Here is a 20,798-nt window from a genome sequence, read left to right on the forward strand (position 1 = left end):
CATGCCCTCTCTTCCTTCTCTCTCACCCTCTGCTTCATGTAAATGATACACACACATGCCCTCTCTTCCTTCTCTCTCACCCTCTGCTTCATGTAAATGATACACACACATGCCCTCTCTTCCTTCTCTCTCACACTCTACTTCATGTGAATAGTACACACACATGCCCTTTCTTCCCTTCTCTCTCACCCTCTGCTTCATGTAAATGACATACACACATGCCCTCTCTTCCCTTCTCTCTCACCCTCTGCTTCATGTAAATGATACACACACATGCCCTCTCTTCTCTTCTCTCTCACCCTCTGCTTCATGTAAATGGTACACACACACATGCCCTCTCTTCCCTACTCTCTCACCCTCTGCTTCATGTGAATAGTACACACACATGCCCTCTATTCTCTTCCCTTCTCTCTCACCCTCTGCTTCATGTGAATAGTACACACACATGCCCTCTATTCTCTTCAATCTCACCCTCTGCTTCATGTAAATGATACACACACATGCCCTCTCTTCTCTTCACTCTCACCCTCTGCTTCATGTAAATGATACACACACATGCCCTCTCTCACCCTCGGCTTCATGTAAATGATACACACACATGCCCTCTCTTCTCTCTCACCCTCTGCTTCATGTGAATAGTACACACACATGCCCTCTATTCTCTTCAATCTCACCCTCTGCTTCATGTAAATGATACACACACATGCCCTCTCTTCTCTTCACTCTCACCCTCTGCTTCATGTAAATGATACACACACATGCCCTCTCTCACCCTCTGCTTCATGTAAATGATACACACACATGCCCTCTCTTCTCTTCACTCTCACCCTCTGCTTCATATAAATGGCACACACACATGCCCTCTCTCACACTCTGCTTCATGTGAATGATACACACACATGCCCTCTCTTCTCTTCTCTCTCACCCTCTGCGTCATGTAAATGGCACACACACATGTCCTCTCTTCCTTCTCTCTTACCCTCTGCTTCATGTAAATGATACACACACATGCCCTCTCTTCTCTTCACTCTCACCCTCTGCTTCATATAAATTGCACACACACACATGCCCTCTCTCACCCTCTGCGTCATGTAAATGGCACACACACATGCCCTCTCTCACACTCTGCTTCATGTGAATGATACACACACATGCCCTCTCTTCCCTTCTCTCTCACCCTCTGCTTCATGTAAACGATACACACACATGCCCTCTCTTCCCTTCTCTCTCACCCTCTGCTTCATGTAAACGATACACACACATGCCCTCTCTTCCCTTCTCTCTCACCCTCTGCTTCATGTAAATGATACACACACATGTCCTCTCTTCTCTTCACTCTCACCCTCTGCTTCATGTAAATGTTACACACACATGCCCTCTCTTCCCTCTCTCGTCCTTTCTGCTTCATGTAAATGATACACACACATGTCCTCTCTTCCTTCTCTCTCACCCTCTGCTTCATGTAAATGATACACACCCACATGCCCTCTCTTCCTTCTCTCTCACCCTCTGCTTCATGTAAACGATACACACACACATGCCCTCTCTTCCTTCTCTCTCACCCTCTGCTTCATGTAAACGATACACACACATGCCCTCTCTTCCCTTCTCTCTCACCCTCTGCTTCATGTAAACGATACACACACATGCCCTCTCTTCCCTTCTCTCTCACCCTCTGCTTCATGTAAATGATACACACACATGTCCTCTCTTCTCTTCACTCTCACCCTCTGCTTCATGTAAATGTTACACACACATGCCCTCTCTTCCCTCTCTCGTCCTCTCTGCTTCATGTAAATGATACACACACATGCCCTCTCTTCCCTTCTCTCTCACCCGCTGCTTCATGTAAATGATACACACACATGCCCTCTCTTCTCTTTCAATTTTGATTAATGTCAATAGTACACACACACCTTCTGTTTCCTTCTTTCTCACCCTCTGCTTCATGTAAATGATACACACACATGCCCTCTCTTCCTTCTCTCTCACCCTCTGCTTCATGTAAATGATACACACACATGCCCTCTCTTCCTTCTCTCTCACCCTCTGCTTCATGTAAATGATACACACACATGCCCTCTCTTCCTTCTCTCTCACACTCTACTTCATGTGAATAGTACACACACATGCCCTTTCTTCCCTTCTCTCTCACCCTCTGCTTCATGTAAATGACATACACACATGCCCTCTCTTCCCTTCTCTCTCACCCTCTGCTTCATGTAAATGATACACACACATGCCCTCTCTTCTCTTCTCTCTCACCCTCTGCTTCATGTAAATGGTACACACACACATGCCCTCTCTTCCCTACTCTCTCACCCTCTGCTTCATGTGAATAGTACACACACATGCCCTCTATTCTCTTCCCTTCTCTCTCACCCTCTGCTTCATGTGAATAGTACACACACATGCCCTCTATTCTCTTCACTCTCACCCTCTGCTTCATGTAAATGATACACACACATGCCCTCTCTTCTCTTCACTCTCACCCTCTGCTTCATGTAAATGATACACACACATGCCCTCTCTCACCCTCGGCTTCATGTAAATGATACACACACATGCCCTCTCTTCTCTCTCACCCTCTGCTTCATGTGAATAGTACACACACATGCCCTCTATTCTCTTCAATCTCACCCTCTGCTTCATGTAAATGATACACACACATGCCCTCTCTTCTCTTCACTCTCACCCTCTGCTTCATGTAAATGATACACACACATGCCCTCTCTCACCCTCTGCTTCATGTAAATGATACACACACATGCCCTCTCTTCTCTTCACTCTCACCCTCTGCTTCATATAAATGGCACACACACATGCCCTCTCTCACACTCTGCTTCATGTGAATGATACACACACATGCCCTCTCTTCTCTTCTCTCTCACCCTCTGCGTCATGTAAATGGCACACACACATGTCCTCTCTTCCTTCTCTCTTACCCTCTGCTTCATGTAAATGATACACACACATGCCCTCTCTTCTCTTCACTCTCACCCTCTGCTTCATATAAATTGCACACACACACATGCCCTCTCTCACCCTCTGCGTCATGTAAATGGCACACACACATGCCCTCTCTCACACTCTGCTTCATGTGAATGATACACACACATGCCCTCTCTTCCCTTCTCTCTCACCCTCTGCTTCATGTAAATGATACACACACATGCCCTCTCTTCCCTTCTCTCTCACCCTCTGCGTCATGTAAATGGTACACACATGCCCTCTCTCACCCTCTGCTTCATATAAATGGCACACACACATGCCCTCTCTCACACTCTGCTTCATGTGAATGATACACACACATGCCCTCTCTTCTCTTCTCTCTCACCCTCTGCTTCATATAAATGGCACACACACATGCCCTCTCTTCCCTTCTCTCTCATCCTCTGCTTCATGTAAATGATACACACACATGCCCTCTCTTCCCTTCTCTCTCACCCTCTGCTTCATATAAATGGCACACACACATGCCCTCTCTCACACTCTGCTTCATGTAAATGATACACACGCATGCCCTATCTTCCCTTTTTTTTTCTTCACGCTCTGCTTCATGTAAATGATACACACGCATGCCCTATCTTCCCTTTTTTTTTCTTCACGCTCTGCTTCATGTAAATGATACACACATGTGCCCTCTCTATCCCACTTCTAGTTCATTAAATGGTTTTCTGAAAACTCTTATTTTATTGTGAACTCAGACATTTGGGCCATTAATAAAGATTAAATATAGGAATAAATACGATGACAGTAGTGGAACATTATTTAATCTACAGACTATTATATATACATTTTGAAGGGACATTCCGGTGAAAATGTAAAAGCACATAAATTAGTTACATCTTTGAATAGAAACATTCAAGCAATATAAATGTATTGGCAAAAATACCTATAGTAAAAGTTATCACTGTTTTAGTGTTAGCATTTGTCTCTGCTCGTGCATGTGACGCATAGCTAGATATTCTCAGTGCACCAGCATTTTAAATACAGCAGCTGCTCAGAGCACCTGCGTGGCTTGTATCATGTCAGCAATTAACAAATTGAGTCATCACCAGATGGTAAAAGCACCTTAGGTTCTCTGAACAAGTGCTGTGTTTGAAATGCTGGTGCACGGTGCATACTTAAAGGGATGCTAAACCCAGTTTTTTTATTTAATGATTCAGATAGAGCATGCAATTTTAAGTAACTTTCTAATTCATTCCTATTATCAATTTTTATTTGTTCTCTTGCTATCTAAGAAGCCAGATCATTTTTGGTTCATATACCTGGACAGCACTCGTGTATTGGTGAGTGCATTTAGCCACTAATCAGCAAGCACAACCCAGGTTGTGAACCAAAAATGGGCCGGCTTCTAAACTTACATTCTTGCTTTTCAAATAAAGATAGCAAGAGAATGAAAATAAAAATTGATAATAGGAGTAAATTAAAAAGTTGTTTAAAATTGCATGCTCTATCTGAATCATGAAAGAAACAATTTGGGTTTAGTGTCCCTTTAAATACATGTTTGAAACAGCTATAGCTTTTATTAGAAGCAATTTTGCTAATACAGGTGTACCCCGCTCATACAGCGTGTTAGGGACCGGAGCCCCGCTGTACTTGCCAGTGCGTTTAAAAACTTGAAAATATGTTTGAACTAACATTTATTAGGGGTGCAATAGCGCTACGTTTAGTTTAACACTAGCACAGCACAGTATTTAATAAATACTGTACCTGTAAAATAGTGACAATTACTGTAGTAAAATTTGCCAGACTATAGCACTGAGACACAGATTGCACTGTGATGCTGTAAACAGAGTGAACTGTGCATAACGCAATGGTGCCAGTCACCTTCCTCGCAATCTCACGAAGATTACAGCACTTTTTCAAAATCCTTGGAGGTTGAACCTTTAGCTCCACAAAGCGCTGTATTAGCGCAGCGCTGTAAAGTGAGGTTTACCTGTACATCTATATTACAAAGATGCTTCTATTCAAAACTGAAATGCACCCATGTGGATTCTAATTTTGGCTGGAATGTTCTTTTCAGTTCTGAAATAAGTTTTGGGTGTTTATGCTTCATACTCGTACCTTCAAATTTGCAATATATTTGAAATATTTAACGTAACATCTAAACGTACAAATGTAATAAAATTACATTTTTGATGTTATTGATCAACCTCAATATGCACCAAATATTAAAGGGACAATCTACTTTTTTTTTATTTTTGTTCAAAAAGATAGATAACGACTTTACTACCAATTCCCCAGCTTTGCTAAACCAACATTGTTATATTAATATACTTTATAACCTTAATTTATCTGTTTCTAAGCCTCTGCAGGCCATCTCTTATCTCAGTGCCTTTTATTAGCCTTTTACAGTGCTAGTTCATGTGTGTCATATGGATAACATTGTGCGCACTCCTGTGTAGACTGATAATAATTATGCAGGAACAGCACTAATTGGTTGAAATGCAAGATTGTGAAATAAACTGAGATACAGAGGCCATCTACATAGGCTTAGGTACAAGGTGATCACAGAGGTAAAAAGTATTAATATAACATTGTTTGTTATGTAAAACTGTAGAATGGGTAATAAAGGGATTGTCTATCTTTTTAAACAATAATAATTTTCAAGTAGATTCTCCCTTTAAGTGTATGGCAATTAAGTACCCATTACTGTGTTAAACAATAGTTGCCTTTGGGGTGAAATAAAATCCTAAACCTTGAAATATTGTCTGCAATAAATGTTCTTACAGATGACATTAATACTGACGTAGATGTTAAAGCAGAAGATCTGAGTGTAACGTGTCAGCTGGCAATTAAGGAAATGTGTGACAGTGACAATGAAGGTAAGTGCGTGTGTGACGTGTTTTCTGTTTTATAGGGTATTACCTGTTTTTTTATAGCTTGTTGTCTGTAAGTACTGTACATTATATTATCAGTCAGGGTGTCACCTCAATCACACACTGCAATAGTGTACGCAGTTGAATTGCATGTTTTAATGAGCTGTGAAGACACACAAGCAAATGCAGGCATGCAGCCCGTAGGTGAAACATTTATTTTAGATACATTTAGGGCCAGATTACGAGGGGCACGTTAACATTTATGCATGGGTGATAAGGAATTTTATCTCGGCTATTTGCTGGCATCCGCCCGTATTACAAGTTGAAAGTACTCTAGAATGATTACCGCATCCTCAGAGCCCTGGTTAACTGTTTTGGGAAACACAGTGTCACAAAAAAAAAGTACATTTTCGCTTGTGAGGGATACCCCGACTGGGTAGCTCCGTCCAAAGGGTCCTGCTTCCTCCCTGCTGACTGCAGCTGTGTAGCCGCCAAGTGATTACAGCCAGTAGCCCAGCCTGATACCCGACAACACCAGTATTCAGGCTTCCACCCTGTGACAGACTCTGGTTCCCCCGACTGGGTAGCTCTGCCAAATGGTTCTTCCTCTCCCTGACAACAGGTCACTATGTAGCAGAGAAAGTGGCAGACTCTGGCCACCCCGACTAGGTAGCTCTGTCAAACGGTTCCTTCTGACAACCAGAACCTGGAACAAGCCGCTATGTAGCGGGGAAAGTGAAAATATCAATCACCACCAAAAATAACTAGACAGACTAGCATTCAGGTGAAAAAAGGAACTGATTTTATTGGTAAACACACACACTCCTTACAAAAACACAGTCTTATCTCACTCCCAAATCTCCCGCCATTCCTGCCCCTCCAGACAGGCTGTCGTCAGCCATAGCAGCCACAGTCCCACAGAGTCCCCGGACACAGAGGTAGTGTTTTCAGGGTGTCATTTGAAAGCTCTCGGTCCCCAGATGCCACAGTCCAAAAATCGATGTGATTCATTACTGGGAACCGGAGTTACAGCCCATTAAAGATAGGGGGGTAGAGGTGTCCAAAACCCCCTGTTCCCAAAGTAGCTCCCTTACGGTAATTTCCCTACCTCTTGTCCTCCCCAGAGGCTACCAGTCCCCAAAAGAGTGGAGCTCTGGGGCAAAGGGCTGCTGGAGCGACTAGGGGTAAAGTTAGCGGGTGTCCGGCTTAATGCGGCTGGCCGGCAGTTCCAGGAGCCCGGACAGCCTAGAAGGGCTTTCCCGGTAGGGGTGCGCATCTTCACTGGTCTCACGATTCGATTCGATTATGATTATCATGTCAACGATTCAATTCGATTCCACGATGCATCACGATTACTACCCATGATTTTCATCAACAAATTCATATTTTTGTTTAGAACAGTAAATGCTAAATGTGTGTATATTATAATATATATATATATATATATATATATATACACACATAGTTATATACATGCTAACAATATATAAATTATATTCAATAAAAAATGTTTGCATCAATCTTTAACAAACAAAAGTCCATAGCCTTTAATACAGATATAAGTATAAAAAATACTCAAACTTTTCTAAAGGAACATAATTCACTATATAGGTAGTAAATGCTGTCTCCTGTCACTTTACACACAGCATCTTTGTATAAACATAAGCCTAAAAGTTCTTATCATAAAGTGAATTCATTATACACTACCGTATAGGAATATATTATATTTGGTACCTCTATATTTTTATATTTACACAGCACCCCCACACTGTTTATACACACTGTATACTCACACCAGGCACAAGACGCTTGTCACACTGTATTTACACACGCATTGAATATCAACCGATCTGTAAACTGTACTCACAATAACGTTGCATGCGCTCCATGTAACATCGCAACACATCACCTCATTTTGCTCAAGAACCCCCTCACCTGCACAGGGTCTGCCATCTTGCTCCATTCATGCTCCTCTATCCCCAGAGGAAAGCACTTGTTCAAGACCTCAACCATCTCACTGCACAGGCGCGACTTAGGGATCCCCGCAACCGTAGACAACAGAGCAGAGTATGGGTTCTTTAGTCAACCATATTGGGAAAGACAGAAGTTTTCGGGTGAGACCATTACGCAATCTGAGGGATGTTGTCCGAAAGGCGTGCTTCTGGAAAGCAATAGGCTGGTCTGTAGGAGGAAATAAAGGGAGAAAGTTCCTAGTCTTGCCGGGCAGGGTCACGTGACGTGTTAATCGATTCGGCTCTTCACTGCATCGATGCAGCATCGTTAAAGGCTGCATCGCGATGCATCGTGGTGCCGATTATTTTCAACACCCCTATTTCCCACTCAGATATCAGCTCTTTCCTGATCAGGTACACATAGCACAGCCAACATATAGCAAGAGCCTGGGATATCCTGTAGCCATGAACGGGCCAAAACTAATGTAAACCGGAGTGAGCCATGTAGTAAGGGGGTGGGGGTAGCCTTGGCGGACTGGTATCCGTGACATCTCCCCCCTTCCAGTTCAGCAGACCTGGCTAGATCATTAACTGGTTGGCCTGGGGCTGTCCGGTGGCCCTCTACTTGTCGATTGCTGGGAGAGGTCATCCCATCCCTCCTGGACTTGAGGCATCCATGGTGTTTCCCGCTGGCCTTCATCCCCTGCGCCCGGGGTGCAGGGATAGTTACCCAATGCAAAGTTTTCCGAGGCCGGTTCCAAAACAGTAGCTCTTTCCTCTCTGGGCTGCTCTCCCAGGAAAGGCACTTGCTAATCCAACTGGAGGGTGTACTATTCCTCACAACTGGGGAGTGTCTGAGGGATACAGGGCACAGGTGAGTGTACGTGTGTGATGTGTCTGAGGGATACAGGGCACAGGTGATTGTACTAGTGTGACGTGTGTCTGAGGGATACAGGGCACAGGTGAGTGTACGTGTGTGATGTGTCTGAGGGATACAGGGCACAGGTGAGTGTACATGTGTGATGTGTCTGAGGGATACAGGGCACAGGTGAGTGTACGTGAATGATGTGTCTGAGGGATACAGGGCACAGGTGAGTGTACGTGTGTGATGTGACTGAGGGATACAGGGCACAGGTGAGTGTACGTGTGTGATGTGTCTGAGGGATACAGGGCACAGGTGAGTGTACGTGTGTGATGTGACTGAGGGATACAGGGCACAGGTGAGTGTACGTGTATGATGTGTCTGAGGGATACAGGGCACAGGTGAGTGTACGTGTGTGATGTAACTGAGGGATACAGGGCACAGGTGAGTGTACATGTGTGATGTGTCTAAGGGGATACAGGGCACAGGTGAGTGTACGTGTGTGATGTCACTGAGGGATACAGGGCACAGGTGAGTGTACATGTGTGATGTGTCTAAGGGGATACAGGGCACAGGTGAGTGTACATGTGTGATGTGTCTGAGGGATACAGGGCACAGGTGAGTGTACGTGTGTGATGTGTCTGAGGGATACAGGGCACAGGTGAGTGTACGTGTGTGATGTGTCTGAGGGATACAAGGCACAGGTGAGTGTACATGTGTGATGTGTCTGAGGGATACAGGGCACAGGTGAGTGTACATGTGTGATGTGTCTGAGGAATACAGGGCACAGGTGAGTGTACGTGTGTGATGTGTCTGAGGGATACAGGGTACAGGTGAGTGTACGTGTGTGATGTGTCTGAGGGATACAGGGCACAGGTGAGTGTACGTGTGTGATGTGTTTGAGGGATACAGGGCACAGGTGAGTGTACGTGTGTGATGTGTCTGAGGGATACAGGGCACAGGTGAGTGTACGTGTGTGTTGTGTCTGAGGGATACAGGGCACAGGTGAGTGTACGTGTGTGATGTGTCTGAGGGATACAGGGCACAGGTGAGTGTACATGTTTGATTTGTCTGAGGGATACAGGGCACAGGTGAGTGTACGCAAGGGATACAGGGCACAGGTGAGTGTATGTGTGTGATGTGTCTGAGGGATACAGGGCACAGGTGAGTGTACATGTGAGATGTGTCTGAGGAATACAGGGCACAGGTGAGTGTACATGTTTGATGTGTCTGAGGGATACAGGACACAGGTGAGTGTACATGTGTGATGTGTCTGAGGGATACAGGGCACAGGTGAGTGTACATGTTTGATGTGCCTGAGGGATACAGGGCACAGGTGAGTGTACGTGTGTGATGTGTCTGAGGGATACAGGGCACATGTGAGTGTATGTGTGTGATGTGTCTGTGGGATACAGGGCACAGGTGAGTGTACATGTGTGATGTGTCTGAGGGACGCAGAGCAAAGGTGAGTGTACGTGTGTGATGTGTCTGAGGGAAGCAGGGTACAGGTGAGTGTACGTGTGATGTGTATGAGGGACGCAGAGCAAAGGTGAGTGTACGTGTGGGATGTGTCTGAGGGATACAGGGCACAGGTGAGTGTACATGTTTGATGTGTCTGAGGGATACAGGGCACAGGTGAGTGTATGTGTGTGATGTGTCTGAGGGATACAGGGTACAGGTGAGTGTACGTGTGTGATGTGTCTGTGGGACGCAGAGCAAAGGCGAGTGTACGTGTGTGATGTGTCTGAGGGATACAGGGCACAGGTGAGTGTACGTGTGTGATGTGTCTGAGGGACGCAGAGCAAAGGTGAGTGTACGTGTGTGATGTGTCTGAGGGATACAGGGTACAGGTGAGTGTACGTGTGTGATGTGTCTGAGGGACGCAGAGCAAAGGTGAGTGTACGTGTGTGATGTGTCTGAGGGATACAGGGCACAGGTGAGTGTATATGTGTGATGTGTCTGAGGGATACAGGGTACAGGTGAGTGTACGTGTGTGATGTGTCTGAGGGACGCAGAGCAAAGGTGAGTGTACGTGTGTGATGTGTCTGAGGGATACAGGGTACAGGTGAGTGTACGTGTGTGATGTTTCTGAGGGACGCTGAGCATAGGTGAGTGTACGTGTGTGACGTGTCTGACCATGGAACTCCCAGTAAAGTAGCCTATAAGTTTCTCATAAAATTGTGCATACATAAATAGCATTATAAACACGTTTTTTTAACCCTTTAAGGACACAGCTTTCAGTTTGCTCAATTGTTTTATGACGGAAAAATTCCGTCATATGTCCTTAAGAGGTTAAAGAACTACCTTGTTATTTGACTGCTGTGCTAGCTTAGTCTTAAACATGTAAATAAGTCTCCTTTTTACTGGTTGCTAGGCGCCTCTATGGACGAGTGTACACTGTGCACCAGCAGTGATTCTGTGACATTTATTGTTTGCCGTGTGCTATAGATCATTAGCAAGACCTAAGTTATCATATGACACCGCACTGCAGAGGGTACGTGTGCCTTAGCAGTAAATTTCAAAATGCGAGATTTCTAATATAGAATTGTTTTATCTTTTTTATATTTATAGGCCATGTTCTCATTTTAATTTACCTTCTAAATAATACAGGATTTCCTGAGACTGGTGTAGAGTCCTTTGAGAAATCGAGGGTTAAGTCATCATGTAGCCACTACAAAATTACTGGCTTCTGGATTCTTGGGCTGCCTCGTTTTGTACAAATTTGTCAGTCTTACAATACCCCATATAGACAGAGACACTCGTAGATAGACAGATATTTAACATTTACATACTGCTAGATTACGAGGCTTGCGTTAGGCTTAAAAAGCAGCGTTGAGAGGTCCCAACGCTGCTTTTTAACGCCCCCTGGTATTACAAGTCTTGCAGGTACAGGTGTACCGCTCACTTTTTCGGCCAGACTCAAAAATACCGCAAATCCACTTACGTCAATTGCGTATCCTATTTTTTCAATGGGACTTGCATAGCGCCGGTATTACGAGTCTTCCAAAAAGTGAGAGGTACACCCTCTCCTGTCAAGCCTGGTACCGCATTTTAAAGTCAGTAGTTAAGAGTTTTATGGGCTAACACCGTAGTATAAAACTCTTAACTAAAGTGCTAAAAAGTACACTAACACCCATAAACTACCTATTAACCCCTAAACCGAGGCCCCCCACATCGCAAACACTATAATACATTTTTTAACCCCTAATCTGCCGAACCGGACATCGCCGCCACTATAATAAATATATTAACCCCTAAACCGCCGCACTCCCGCCTCGCAAACACTAGTTAAATTTTATTAACCCCTAATCTGCTGTCCCTAACATCGCCGACACCTACCTACATTTATTAACCCCTAAGCTGCCGCCCCCAATGTCGCCGCCACTATATTAAAATTATTAACTCCTAAATCTAAGTCTAACCCTAACACCCCGCTAACTTAAATATAATTTAAATAAATCAGTTAACTAAATTATTCCTATTTAAAACTAAATACTTACCTATAAAATAAACCCTAAGCTAGCAACAATATAACGAATAGTTACATTGTAGCTATCTCACGGTTTATTTTTATTTTACAGTTCAACTTTGTATTTATTTTAACTAGATAGAATAGTTACTAAATAGTTATTAACTATTTAATAGCTACCTAGCTAAAATAAAGACAAATTTACCTGTAAAATAAAACCTAACACTACACTATAATTAAATTAATTCCCTAAATTAACTACAATTAAATACAATTATCTAAAGTACGGAAAAAAAACACTAAATTACAGAAAATAATAAAATAATTACAAGATTTTTAAACTAATTACACCTAATCTAATCCCCCTAATAAAATAAAAAAAGCCCCCTAAAATAATAAAAAGCCCTACCCTATACTAAATTACAAATAGCCCTTAAAAGGGCTTTTTGTGGGGTATTGCCCCAAAGTAATCTGCTCTTTTACCTGTAAAAAAAGTACAATACCCCCACCCAACATTAAAACCCACCACCCACACACCCAACCCTACTCTAAAACCCACCCAATACCCCCTTAATAAAACCTAACACTAACCCCTTGAAGATCACCTTACCGGGAGACGTCTTCACCCATCCGGGCCGAAGTCCTCAACGAAGCCGGGATAAGTCTTCATCCAACCGGGCAGAAGTGGTCCTCCAGACGGGCAGAAGTCTTCACCCAGACGGCATCTTCTATCTTCATCCAAACTTTGGTTAACAAAAGCTTGTTACAATAGCTCTGACATAAGAGGGAATAACAATCTTGAGGGGCGGCGCATGCGCAATGCGCTAAAGGGAGTAATACCTGACTGGTCGCACGTCCAGAAAATATTCTAAGGGGCTTAGGCATTGTATTTTGTAAACAGACATTTAAAAAAATATTTATAAATGCAGACGATTCACACAGAATGTTCCGAACTACCATACTTAACTTCCTGCTATTATGTTTAAAAATGTATTACTTTTTGTGTGAACTGTCCCTTTAAGTTAATTGTAGGAGTTTGATGTTATTTTTGAAATTTCAGTGATTTATTTATTTATTCTTTTTTTTTTCCCCCAGGTAAAAACGATGCTAAGATTTCATGTAACAAGGGACAAACAAAAGATCAGTGGCTAAGAAATGTCCAACCATCAGAGCAGGAAATGTGTGCCAATATAAGTACAGGTGAGTGTACGTGTGTGAGATGTCTGAGGGACGCAGGGTGCAAGTGAGTGTACGTGTGTGACATGTCTGAGGGACGCAGTTTACATGTGTGACACTTGAGAGGGATGTAGGGCAAAGTGAGTGTTTGTGTCATGTCTGTGAGAAACAGGGCACAGATAGTGTATGTGTGCGACATGTGAGGGTTGCAGGGCACAGGTAAGTGTACGTGTGAGATGCGTCTGCGGGAAACAGGGCACAGGTGAGTGTACATGTCTGATGTGTATGTTCACTAATAGTTTATTTTACATATTATATATTACTTTTTATATAAAGTGATACTTTGGTTTTCATTACAAGTAAAGAATATATGGCATAAATGCAACATTCTAAAAAAAATAAAACTAAATGTTTTGTGCTTATAGCAATAATTATTTAAAGGGACACTCAAATAAACTTTTATGATTCAGAAAGAGCATTCAGTTTTATGATGCTTTCCAATTTACTTCCATAATCAAATTTTGCAGTCTTTTTATATACATACTTTCTGGGGAACAAGCTCCTACTGAGCATGTGCACAAGCTCACAGGGTTTATGTATACTAGTCTGTGATTGGCTCATGTCTGTCACATGATAAAGGGAGGCGGAAAAAGGGTAGAAAAAAATAAATTTGACAATTTTTTTTTTACTGCTTATTTGAAATTCAGAGTAGGTATTATTGTCTTGTCTTTTTATTATGCATTTGTTAATTATGCAATTGTATTTAATGGTCCTTTATGTTACATATTAACCCTCTTTTCTGTGATGTAAATGCTCTTAGCCTTTTTTACGTTAACTCAATAGCTGTGGTGGTTTGATGTTATTTTGGAAATTTGTTACAAGTTGATATCCTTTTGGTTTATTTGTATTGGGGAATTTTAAGCTTTTTCAGCTAAATACTCCTCATCTATATGATATTACAGATTTGGCTACCTTACTTCCTTTCCTCAGATACCCCTACCCTCATTCTCAGTGACTTCAACCTCCCTGTTGATAATCCCACTGCCTCCTATGCAAAAAACTTCTGCAACTCACTTCCTCTTTAGGCCTGTCACAATGGACTGACTCTCCCACTCACAAAGATGGTCACTCCCTTGATCTGTTTTTCAGCTATCGATGCACTATCTCAAACTTCACAAACTCACCTTTTCCTCTTTCTGACCACCACCTCCTCACTTGTAACATCACCTCCCTCCCTATAATTTTCCCTCCTTCTACCTCTCACACTAAACTTCACAGCAGTATTAAGTCAATAGATCAGCAACAGCTTGCTAGCTCTCTCGAACCTCTTCTCTCTTCCAACCGCTCCTTTTCTTGTCCTGATGAATCTATCTGCCACTACAACTCCACCCTTACATCGGTTCTTGATAATCTGGCCACACCTACCATAGGTCAGAAAACATACACTCATCCTCAGCCCTGGCATACTCCTCTGACACGGTACCTACGCAGATGTTCCGTACTGCTGAGCGACACTGGAGGAAATCTCAGAGTTCTGCTGACTTTCTTCACTATAAGTTCATCTTGAACGCTTACTATTCTGCCCTTAATCTATATAAGCAACATTACTTCTCTACTTTTATCTCTACTCTTTCTTCAAACCCAAAATGTCTGTTCTCCACATTCAATACTCTTCTCCACCCACCCCCACCTCCCACCAAAACTTTTCTCTCAGCTCAAGATTTTGCCAGTTACTTTAACAATAAAATAGACTCCATCAGAAATTAAATCTGCTCTCAACATACTACCAGTCCCCCACCCCCTCAAAAGCTCACAATCATCCAAAACCCACATAGCCATAAATTTTAGCTCTTTTGCCCCTGTTACAGAGGAAGAAGTTTCTGCCCTTATACTATCCTCTCACCTCACTACCTGTCCCCTCGACCCCATCCCCTCACAACTACTCCCCTCCCTCTCTTCTACCCTTACCTCTATACTCGCACACATCTTCAACCTCTCCCTCAGCACTGGTATAGTTCCCACATCTCTTAAACATGCATTAGTCACACCTATACTCAAAAAAAACCTTCTCTCGATCCAACCTTCCCATCCAACTACCACCCTATTTCCCTACTCCCTTTTGCCTCAAAGCTTCCTGAAAAGCTAGTATATGCACGTCTAGCCCATTTCCTTACATTAAACTCCCTCCTTGACCCACTGCAATCCGGATTTTGTCCCTTTCACTCAACAGAGACAGCAATTGTTAAGGTTACCAACGACCTACTTACAGCAAAATCCAAAGGCCACTTCTCTCTACTTATCCTCCTTGATCTGCCTGCAGCCTTTGATACTGTCGAGCACCCTCTTTTGCTCCATACCCTCCAATCCTTTGGCATCTGCAACACAGCTCTCTCTTGGTTCTCTTCCTATCTGTCTAACCATACCTTTAGTGTAGCCTTCTCTGGGGCATGCTCTGCCCCGTTACCTCTTTCTGTTGGGGTACCGCAAGGCTCTGTCCTCAGTCCCCTTCTCTTCTCAATCTACACATCCTCATTAGGTTCCTTAATAAAGTCTCAAAGGTTTAATTATCATTCGTATGCAGACGATACCCAAATTTACGTTTCAAAAAATAATTGACCTAGGTCACCAATTGTGTGTGAACCTAGCTCAAAAAAAGATATGCTTCTATACACTGTTAGAAAAGTTTCATATGTTTTAGATTAGTCATCAAAGTAAGCAATAGCAATTTTTTTAAAATATAACTTTTATTTATGTATTAAAAAGACAGCTTGAATTGAACTGTTGTCTGCTGCCTGCATATATTACTAAAAACACATCTCTTTTGTGTTGGGTTATAACTTCTGATGATTAGTGTTTAAGTTAGACAGGAAAATTTGTGGAAATAACACTATAGGTGTTGTGTTTGAAAATTCACTTGGCCTTATTGGTGGCTTGTTCTAAAACAAAATAGCTTGTTATTAATGTATTATCCACACTGAAATTTTACTGTTTCACGATGAATCCAAATTTAACAAGACCGTATTTTATTGAGCTGCTGGTTGACAAAATTATTTATGTGGACTATAATGTCCGGTATCTTTTACTCTCATATCCAAATAATTTTTATTTTAGCTGATTATTATTGTGACATAAGATGGTCACCATTACCCTTGTAATATACAAATAGCTTTTGAATATCAGTGTTTTTAGCTGTTTAGAGTGTAAATAATATCAGCTCTGAATTGGTTAGATAATCCTGTTTGTATTTTTGGGGGTAACCTTTTGGGTATATCTTTAATAGGGGTTTAGAAAGTATTGATATGCCATTGCACTGTATGTAAATATGGTCATGGTTTGCTGCCCCTTAAATATTAATAATGATACTTTCTTATAACGCAACACCAGTGAGTACTATATTGTGAATTATTCTCTATTGGTTTCACTGTGTGTCTTTATAGCCAGCTACTATTTTTGTATCTTCTGGTTAAACTGAGGAAAAATTTCCTATTAAACCAATGGTTAACGATATTATCACTATGTGTTGAAGCTTTAACTTATTCAGTTTTACTTGGTCTGCTATGTGTTATCATCTAATGTCCCCGCTATGTATAACCTTCTAGCTGTAGGGTGTGGTAAATTTTGATTCGCTTGTACCTCCTATGTTCTTCTGCTATAACGTTACAGTTAGCTTCAGGCTAATACCTGTTTATAAGCTTTCTAGCTGCAGACTTGGAAAATACAGAGAAAAACTGAATTGCTCTGCCGTTTATTTAAACTGTCTACAATCAATATATGAGTTTCAGTCACTTGTAGCTTGTTTGGAATAGTTGGATTGTTTTAAGAAAGTATCAAATCCCTTCCGTTTGTATCCACTATAATACCATGATTCTAATATTTCCCTATATTCACACCGCTAAACAGCAGTGATTACCTTTTAGTTACCTCTATGCTGTGAACCTGTTATGCTGCAGTGCCTCTCGATACTACAAAAATTATCTTGTCAGTATACCTTGTAATAATTACGGTCTATTACAAAAGGGTTATGTTTTTACCTATTAATACCACTATCAGAGTTAATTATTTTTAACCACAAAAGAGAGCTAGTTAAAATTGTTTTAAGAAACCCCTGACGCCGCGTTTCCCATACGCATCCTCAGAGGGGGTATACCCAAATTTACCTCTCTGCACCAGAACTATCTCCTTCCTTGCTAACCCGTGTCATTGTCTCTCTCATATCTCATCTTGGATGTCCTCTCACTACCTCAAGCTAAAACTCTCCAAAACTGAGTTCCTTATCTTCCACCCTTCTTCCAAAATCTCCACCCCCCATGACTCTATAACTGTAGATAACTACATAATTTCCTCACATGCCGTCTTGGGGTCACACTTGACTCAGATCTTTCACTCCTCACATTCAGTTCTTGGCTAAAGCCTGCGGCTTCCACTTTAAAAACATTGCTTACATTAGACATTTCCTTACACAAGACACAACTAAGATTTTAAACCACACTCTCATCCTTTCCGCCTCATCTACTGCAACTCCATCCTCTCTGGTCTCCCTAGCTGCCACCTAGCTTCTTTTACAATCCATAATGAATGCCTCTGCCAGGCTCAACTTCCTTACACGTCGCTCTTCATCTGCCGCACCTCTCTGCCAATCCCTTCACTGGCTTCCTCTTGCCTCCAGGATTAAATACAAAATTCTCACTCTGACACACATAGCCCTCCACTGCATTGCTCCCCCCTACATCTCAGATCTTGTCTCCTGATACTCTCCCTCCCGTCCCCTTCGCTCCGCTCATGATCTCCTACTACAAGTGCTTCCTGAAGAGTCTACTATTCAGGGACACATACAACCTACACTAACCTTACTTATCTCCACTGCTATTCCCTTAAACTCCATGGCACGTAAGCCTATGAGCCCAGCTGTTTGTAGTTCACCTTCATAAGAGCCGACTACAACAGTGCAACTCTCAGCAGGACCCTCTACCACTTTGATCCCGGTATTTTTTTTTATATACCACGTATGTTCATAGAGCTGCAAAACCTGTTGGCGCTCTACAAATACCTGATAATAATTGCCTGAGTAATACAGCTGGCTGGGGAGCTGCTGATTATCCCAGAAGGTGTAGTTGACACGTGAGTGAGATTCTTCTCTATGATGAAGATTTTATATATTGCTTAGATATACTACACCACCTGGGGCCATTTTCAAAAGCAGTAGTAAAAATTATTTTAGCCCATAAACTAATCTTTATATTACTAAAAGTTTTTGTGGACACAATATTAAAAGGAATAGATATATTAGGTAGAAAAACAACAACATTATATTAAAGTTAGTTCAGTCTTTGACTAAGTGTGAATTATTAGAAATAGTCCCTAATGTCCAGTAAACTGCCCTTAAGCCTTAGCATACAAAAGGTCTAGTTGTCACAGTGTCTACTACAAGTGTAGGGGACTGATTAAATCAGAACAGTTTATATGTTCTCATGATAAAATAATTATGTAATTAATAACATTAGTTCCATTGTGTTTCTTATTGACAGGTGAATTTACAAACTGCAATAATCCTAGTCATGATCAGAGTCCAAATGCTTCTTTAAATCTTCAAAATCAAAGAAGCCACATGGGAAATTTATGTACTGAATGTGGGAAATGTTTTCTTAAGAAATCACATCTTCTTAAACATCTAAAAATTCATACAGGAAAAAAGCAATTTTCCTGTCCTATATGTGGGAAATGTTTTAACTGTAAAAACATTCTTGTTCCTCATCAGAAAATTCATACAGGGGAGAAAGGATTTTCATGTTCTGACTGTGGAAAATGTTTTACTCGGAAATCAACTCTTCTTATGCATCAACAAATTCATACAGGGAAGAAAGCATTTTCATGTTCTGACTGTGGAAAATGTTTTACTCGGAAATCAACTCTTCTTATGCATCAACTAATTCATACAGGGGAGAAAGCATTTTCATGTTCTGACTGTGGAAAATGTTTTATCCTGAAATCACATCTTATTAGGCATCAGAAAATTCATACAGGGGAGAAAGCATTTTCATGTTCTGACTGTGGGAAATGTTTTACTCAGAAATCACATCTCATAACACATCAGAAAATTCATACAGGGGTGAAAGGATTTTCATGTTCTGACTGTGGAAAATATTTTACTCTGAAGTCACATCTTAGTAGGCATCAGAAAATTCATACAGGGGAGAAAGCATTTTCATGTTCTGACTGTGGGAAATGTTTTACTCAGAAATCAAATCTCATTACACATCAGAAAATTCATACAGGGGTGAAAGGATTTTCATGTTCTGACTGTGGAAAATGTTTTACTCGGAAATCAACTCTTCTTATGCATCAACAAATTCATACAGGGAAGAAAGCATTTTCATGTTCTGACTGTGGGAAATGTTTTACTGTGAAATCAGCTCTTATTATGCATCAGAAAATTCATACAGGGGAGAAAGCATTTTCATGTTCTGACTGTGGGAAATGTTTTACTCTGAAACAAACTCTTATTAGGCATCAAACAATTCATACAGGGGAGAAAGCATTTTCATGTTCTGACTGTGGGAAATGTTTTACTCTGAAATCACATCTTATTAGGCATCAGAAAATTCATACAGGGGAGAACGCATTTTCATGTTCTGACTGTGGGAAATGTTTTACTCTGAAATCACATCTTCTTAGCCATCAGAAAACGCATACAGGAGAAAAGGCATTTTTGTGTTCTGACTGTGGAAAATGTTTTACTCGGAAATCAACTCTTCTTATTCATCAAAAAATTCATACTGGGGAAAAAGGATTTACATGTTCTAAATGTGGAAAATGTTTTATCCTGAAATCACATCTTATTAGGCATCAGAAAACTCATATTAAAAGAAATCAGAGTTTAACCTTCTAACTGAAGAGGAATAATATGGTAGTTGTCACCCACACAATACCAAGTGCTGATGACTGCATGTGACCCCCTGGGGCCTGCAGTTTTGGAGCTGTTTGAGGTCCCTTCTACACCTCAAGCATTTATGAGGTGACCCCAGGGATGATTTGATTTAAAAATTATGATTTAAATCACTAGTCTGTAAGACCAATTTAGATCATGGTTTTCATGTTTAGAATGTTTTCAGATTATTTGTTTATAGTTATACCAGGCTATTACTAAATTGGTTATATATCATTAGATATGCATAGTTAGATCATTGAAATGAATGAAATTAGTTGGAGGTGAATTATCTCCAGTTTAATTGGTTAATCATTCCCATTTTATCAACTTTTCACCTGTACTTTATTGGAAGTAGGAAAATTATTACATTAATAACAATATAAATAGTTTTATTTTACTAAAACAATAACATTATTTTTCATTTTTAATGCTTGGCCCTCCCTCCTCACACTTAGGTCCTTGTGCAGATCTATTCCACTCCAAACAATCTTCTATTCAGTGAGCTTCTTGAAACTTAATATGGGTTAATTATGTGTATATAGATTTGCAGGGGAGCAATGGCATTAAAGGAAAGTGAAGTCAAAATTAA

General features: G+C 41.4%; 1 protein-coding gene across 1 annotated transcript in view; it reads left to right on the forward strand.

Annotated features, from left to right (window-relative positions):
* LOC128657875 (gastrula zinc finger protein XlCGF26.1-like) overlaps positions 1 to 20,252 on the forward strand; it is a 38,405-nt gene extending 18,153 nt beyond the window's left edge. Inside the window, exons 4-6 of the mRNA XM_053712304.1 lie at positions 5,739 to 5,831; positions 13,204 to 13,308; positions 18,810 to 20,252. Of these exons, the coding sequence (XP_053568279.1) occupies positions 5,739 to 5,831; positions 13,204 to 13,308; positions 18,810 to 20,170 (1,559 nt within the window). The 3' untranslated portion in view covers positions 20,171 to 20,252. The remainder of the gene's footprint in view (positions 1 to 5,738; positions 5,832 to 13,203; positions 13,309 to 18,809) is intronic.
* The last annotated feature ends 546 nt before the right edge of the window (positions 20,253 to 20,798 follow it).

Source organism: Bombina bombina, chromosome 4 (assembly GCF_027579735.1).
Source record: "Bombina bombina isolate aBomBom1 chromosome 4, aBomBom1.pri, whole genome shotgun sequence".
In the NCBI taxonomy this organism is placed as follows: domain Eukaryota; kingdom Metazoa; phylum Chordata; class Amphibia; order Anura; family Bombinatoridae; genus Bombina; species Bombina bombina.